Source organism: Pieris napi, chromosome 1 (genome assembly GCF_905475465.1).
Source record: "Pieris napi chromosome 1, ilPieNapi1.2, whole genome shotgun sequence".
In the NCBI taxonomy this organism is placed as follows: domain Eukaryota; kingdom Metazoa; phylum Arthropoda; class Insecta; order Lepidoptera; family Pieridae; genus Pieris; species Pieris napi.
The window spans coordinates 7,186,556-7,192,883 of NC_062234.1; the positions used below are offsets into that span (position 1 = coordinate 7,186,556).

General features: G+C 33.7%; 1 protein-coding gene across 1 annotated transcript; it reads right to left on the bottom strand.

Annotated features, from left to right (window-relative positions):
* Positions 1–503: 503 nt before the first annotated feature.
* On the bottom strand, positions 504–6,302 carry LOC125052848 (zinc finger protein 182-like). Its single transcript, XM_047653919.1, has 6 exons — positions 6,199–6,302; positions 2,709–2,934; positions 1,578–2,131; positions 1,146–1,341; positions 785–1,021; positions 504–690 (listed from the first exon to the last, which is right to left on the bottom strand). The coding sequence occupies exons 2-6, from the start codon at positions 2,832–2,834 to the stop codon at positions 526–528; spliced, it is 1,278 nt and encodes a 425-aa protein (XP_047509875.1). The 5' UTR covers positions 2,835–2,934; positions 6,199–6,302; the 3' UTR covers positions 504–525.
* Between the last annotated feature and the right edge of the window lie 26 nt (positions 6,303–6,328).

Sequence of the window (6,328 nt, forward strand, 5' to 3'; positions counted from 1 at the left end):
TTAGCCTTGACCACCCAAAACATTGACTGGCTAGCCCGAAGGACCTAATGGCTGCAGTCGAGATGTTACCTAATATGATATAAAATATAAAGAAACGCTGTGACAGCCGATAGCGCGATTCAGGTTAGATCATCGTCGCGTCGCGTCATTTGCTGATTGTAGCCCCAGATTGTAGGTGTCGCTACGTAAGTTTTTAAAAGTGCTGTGTTACTTTTTTTGAAGTTTGATGGACACAACTAAATAGGTCATAAAAGTATCTTAAAACTTAATTTAAGGCCTTACATAGTACTTCTAATGTGACCATTGTTAGCAATAATTATTTATAAATTCTTAGAACCCCTATAAATTGTAATAGGTGTAATTTCTCATCTACACATGTTTTATTCTGTCTATATAGTTTAAGGGACACCGTTATTAAGTATGTATTATTATTCCCCTGAGATCTGAATCGAGTATATTTTACGGGTATATTAATAAATACTTGGGTTAAATAAAAACTTTGCTCTCAATAACATTATTTTATTCCTAGTTTAGTGACGAGTTGTCAGTTTTAGTCAATAAAGCCAGTGGGCGATCTCTTCCTGGATGCTTATGTTCATAATGGAGATGAATTCCTCTCCTTGTTACAAATTTTTCTATACAATGTATACAGTGATATGGCTTAATACCTGTATGTTGATACATATGGTACTGAAAACAAAAATGTCATCGTAAATTATATATCAAATTCAAACTGATTAAGTAGCTATATTTCAGTTAGTAATAAAATATAGATTTTACTCACTGTAAAATTTTCCTTTTGATTAAATGTATGGGAGCAAATACGACACTTGTATTTGGAGTTATAAATGATATCTTCGTCAACATTAGATTTTTCGATTTGTACGACTTCCCATTCTTCAGGCTCCTGCATCGGGTGCATTCTTATTTTGTGTGAATAACAGTTGCCCGAACTAGTAAAGCGCTTGTCACATTTTGGACATTTAAATGGTCGCTCTCCAGTGTGTTTATTAGAATGAAACTGAAAAATTTATTCTTTTATTTTTATAAATTCCAAATAATAAAAAAAGGTAGTGATCTATTTGTTCTGAATCATGTCACATTTTTTTAAAAAGATCTAATAAAATAAATATTAAATAGCATACTCGCAACTCTTGACGTCTTTTAAATCTTTTCTTGCACTCCGTGCATTGAAAAGGTTTTTCGTCACTATGTGAAATCATATGATTTTTCAAACTATTCTTCGTAGAATATGTCCGCCCACACTCATTACACGTAAAAAGACTTTTGTTTGAACTATGCATTTCCATATGTAATTTTAAATTCCGATCTGTTCTGAATCTAAAAAAACGAGTATATTACGTATGATAATAAAATGATGGGATTTTGTATTAAAAAATGGATATATTAGCAACGCATATTTGATAAGAGTGATTCAAAGATTACCACAAAAGTTTTGTATCAAATTGACTGCGCTAATTAGTTAGTTCAGTAGTATACGGTGCACTAAGTTTTGCGATGACTTTATTTGTATCCTATTATGGTTTGCTTTAAATTTATGGTTTTTTTCTACTTACGTTCGCTTACACGTAGGACAATACCGTGCATGTTTATGTTCCTTAAAATGCGCCAAGAAATCATTCTTTGCATAAAAGATTTTATCACAAATTGTACAGAAATAGGTTTGGTCTGCACCAGGTGACGCATGTAACCAGGCGTGGTTCTTAAGGGCAAACTCCGTTAGAAATTTCCTCCGACAAAAATTGCAAGCAAAAGGTTTTTCGCTTGCTTCTTTTGGATCAGTGGTTGCCGCTTTACCCTTATTACGAGTAAGGGTTACATTTTCCCCATCCGCTCCATGTAAGTACGTTATCTCCGCGAATTCTGGAGTAACATCTGTTGTTACCGTTGTTGATATTTGCTTTTTGGTGCCTTGAAATGTAATGTTCGTTATTTGAGGCATCTGTAATTTTTTAATCTTTTCGATGTTTTTAAGATGTTCATAAAGCGTGCTACTTTGTAAAAGAGTCTCTTGCGCCTCACGAGTTCTATCAATAAATTCGCATACTTCTTGCAATTGTTTGCAACACTGGGTACAAATGATTTTCGGTAATTTATCATCTTCATCAACCTGAAAATCAAAAATATTTTTACCTACAAGTAGTCTTTCTAGCTTTTCAAATCTCGAATCGCAAACCTTATTTATTAAATTTATCTAAATCTATCTAAACTATAATAATAGCTGAAATATATTAAATTGTCTTATAATAACTATTTTTTTTATATTAGCATCAAAATTTACTGAGGCGCCTAAACAAAAAGTTTCTTGATTAAAAGTGGAGTTATTGTCATTTAGGAACGAGTGAATATGAATTTGTCAGCGTGAAAGAGATATTTTAAATTTTAATAGATGATGTCGTAGGGCATGTAGTGGTTTACGTAGTTCAATAGATTATAGAAGTAGTAGAAGTATGAACGCATTATATTTCTATTGCTGCGCGAACGGTGCAGCGCATTTTTGGTCTGTAGTTTTGCTCGGTTTCGTTGCTAAGGCCTGTATATTTATTAGTAACTATAGTAACTACACTTATTATTGATGATATTACCATATAAAATTTACCAATGTTAAATTTTACTAATTATATTTCATACTGATATTTTTATGAAAACGAAATTAATATTATTAATTGAATTAGAGCGATACGCACCTCTAGCAGCAAATACTTATTCAACTTGCTTTGGAGTTCCAAAGAAGCTGTTTCTGCGCCGAATATCATTATCGAAGCTTCTTGTTGTTTCGCACACAGTCTGCAACGCTTTTCAAATGAATCCATTTAGACATTCAATTATTCCATGTATTGCAGATTTATTATGGCGCTCTGACGCGCTGCTTCCTTCGTTATGTGTAGTCGCGCATGCGCGCTGGGGCCAGTGCTATTGACAATATTATACTGGTAAAAAGTACTGCGCAAACTCTAACCTTTTACATGCCTTTTACAAAGCTACGGCGCAACGCCCAATAATTCCTTGAACTTTTGTATGCAGTTAGGTTTTATAATGTTTTGCACTTTGCTTAATTCTACGCCTCACAAACATTTGTCGTAACAATATTATATTCTAGTTACTAAGATTATGTATCAAAAGTTATAACTTCGAATTAATTGTAAGTAGTTATTACATTCTTCTGTACGTCTGAAAGTATTTTCGATCATTTTTAATTGTGACTCAATTAATCCTTGGATTTTGAGCTTTTACATTTTTGTATGTACATATTATTATTATTTTTTCTCTAGATTTTACTTTATTTTGGTTTTAGATAGTATCTCTAGTATATCTATAGTATATATGCACTTCTTGCCCTCTGTAGGCGTTTCGTTTTTTATTGTTCCATATTAGGGTTGCCTGGAAGTAATCGCTCGCTAGCGATAAGGCCGCCCGTTGCCTTAAAACTTATGTAACCTGCTTTTTTTAGATGTATGTTTTTGTATAAGGTAATTGTGAATAGATAAATAATTAGTGAAAGCAATTTAAAGTCAATATTAGAATTTTGGACGAAAACCTATTAAATACATTCTGATTAGGTTATTATTTTTGATTCTTTATACCGATAAAGAGTACATAACACTCGCTCGTACGGTGACGGAAAACATCGTGAGGACACCATGCCTTAGAACCAAAAATCGACGGCGTGTGTCTGGCACACGAGGCTAATCACATTAGAAAAAACAAGTGATCCCTGGGGTGGATCCCTGGCCATGCACCAACGGACTTTCTGCCTGCGCATTCAACATTAGCTCCTTTATCATACGATAAAGGAAAACATCGTGAGGGAAACGGCCGCGGCATACCCAAAAAGTCGATGGTGTGTGATAGTCACAGAAGGATCACCTACGAGTACTTGTCAGAGACAACGTAGCGACACTGGTTTTTTTCTGTATACCGACAATTATAATCTCATCCGACGACTCATTGCTCTAGTGGTTAGTACCCCTGACTGCGAATCCATGGGTCCCGGGTTCGATCCCCGGCTGATACGAACATCGATGTGATGAGCATTTGGTGTTGTGCTTAGGTCTTGGGTGTTTAAATATGTATTTATTTGTCTATCTATCTTTAATATGTATGTATATCCGTTGCCTAGTACCCATAACACAAGCTTCACCAGCTTAGCATGGGTCTAGGTCAATTGGTGTGAATTGTCTTTAAAAAAATCTAATTCTCTTTGTGACTTATTTACCAGTGTAGGTACAGCTTATATCTATAAGGTTTAGTAATTTAAACAGTTGGACAGTTTAATTCATTACAAATCATTCCATTACGGAAAAAGTAAAATAAGGATATCGTTAAAAAAATCTCATGTATGTCATAATATTAAAAATACACTAATAGGTATGGCAGATCTCCTTAAGAGTTAATTTTATAGAAATAATTAAGTATAATTAACATATTAAATCATATTTTTTTATTCATACGGTGAGTTACGTAACCTAACATTAGTTGTTACATGATATATATTTAAGTATATAATTAGAAGCGTAAACCAAATGTTAGCAATCATCGCACACTTGAAGCCAAATGAGCCCTTTAGTTTTTCCCACACTCACAAATTGTAATAGTATAACATTCTCGTTTCTGATAATGTCCAATAGGTCGACACACTTATATTGAAGTGTCACTTAGATTATACACTTTTATAATAAGCCAAGTTAGTTTTTGTTAATCCACCATCGCAATCTCACCACCCCTAATTTTATGTTAGTTATAAGCTCATGTATAAAACGATTAGTTGACACCCAGCTTCAAACAAAGAGTTTCATTTAACATACATTCGAACATCCCTCCTACAACCACCACCGAACTTAGAGAGCGTTCCAGTATTACGTCGCGCAATTTTTTGGAGATTATTGACACCCCCCCCCCATGTAACGTGCCGTAACGTTTTTCTGTACCCAAGTATAGTAAAACGTTTTGTGACCACCTAGTGACTCTTTATACCTAAAAGTTACCATTGTGTGGTGTAGAGTACTGGAAAGTCGAAAATAATATTAAAAATAACGCGTAATTCAATCCTCGCCCCGCATCGTAACGTTTTACAAAAAGACCCCCCCCCCCAAAATTCGTTACGTAATACTTGAACGCTTCCTTAACTCGTGTTTCAATGGAACTTTATTTATACGCATTAAGACTTATGGTAGGCTCCAGTTGTAAAAACTATTAAAAGAGCCCTATAAGCATATAACGCCGTGTTTGATTTAAAGCAGAATAACATGAAGAGCTTAAAGTGGAAGCCTTTCTAGTGCTTAGTTATCATTGTCTTGGGTTCTGTAGTACCTGTCTCTACTACAACAATCTGTTTGTAACTACTGCTTAATTTATGCAATAACAGTGGCAAGTCCATATTAAATCTAATTTGTTTTGAGCTACTTACTAATTTCATGGGTTTCAAACCCATAACTCTTAAAAGGTGCTTCTGAGAAAATGTACATTTAGCCTTTGTATGCACGTACCCAAAGGAGCTTCTCCTTAACGTTAGATCGATTTTGATAATTTGACCAAATGCTACCCGACTAGGTGTGTGTGTAACATATTGTAATATGTTATTTGTAAATTGTAATATGTATTAGTTAGAAAACATTTCTGTGTTAAATTGGATATAACCAAATGGAATTACGATTAGTCTACCATAATGTAAATGAAAAATTAGAAGCATTTCATATAAGTATATTTTTTTGACGTTCATACATTGTGTTCCCTACCTATATGAATAAACGATATTTGAATTTTAAATAATAAACTTGTATTTTTTATTGTACCTACTGCTGATACATTCGGAAGAACTGCATCGAGATAATACCTATAATAATCATAGAAATAAAAATATTCTGTATTGTAATTTTGTTACTTCGAAAAGTTAATGGGTTTGCAGATATACCTACCTAATATTAGTCAGTATCAGATAAAGCCGTCTTGACTTCTAACTTATTAATAAATATAGAAGCTACAAAACTTCGATATTTTTAAAAAGCATACTTTTAGTAATTAATTAAATCACAATCAGCGTACATACATACCAGTTTTAAAATATAATATGTATAACAATTACAACAGATAAAACAAGTGAACGGAATCCTAAAAAACATGTCCTCGTAGTTTCAATGGAAAGAAGTAAATGCTGATCCACTTGTAAATTAAAAATACCTGATAGTTTATGGGAACGGACGTCGATTTAGACGGGTTGAAAAGGTTTTGCTGGTCGCATTGTTGAAAAGGAGCAATGAAGGATAAGCATTGAGTAGGCGCACCGCAGTTCGTACAGGTAGGAGCAGGG

What these genes read in the sequence shown, in the direction of transcription:
- LOC125052848 (XM_047653919.1), bottom strand. Translation starts at nt 2,834, where the DNA reads ATGGATTCATTTGAAAAGCGTTGCAGACTGTGTGCGAAACAACAAGAA. An exon ending in ATAAGTATTTGCTGCTAGAG is followed by an intron (nt 2,132 to 2,708) that starts GTGCGTATCGCT and finishes TTTGATTTTCAG; the next exon opens with GTTGATGAAGATGATAAATT. An exon ending in AAAGACGTCAAGAGTTGCGA is followed by an intron (nt 1,022 to 1,145) that starts GTATGCTATTTA and finishes TAAATTTTTCAG; the next exon opens with TTTCATTCTAATAAACACAC.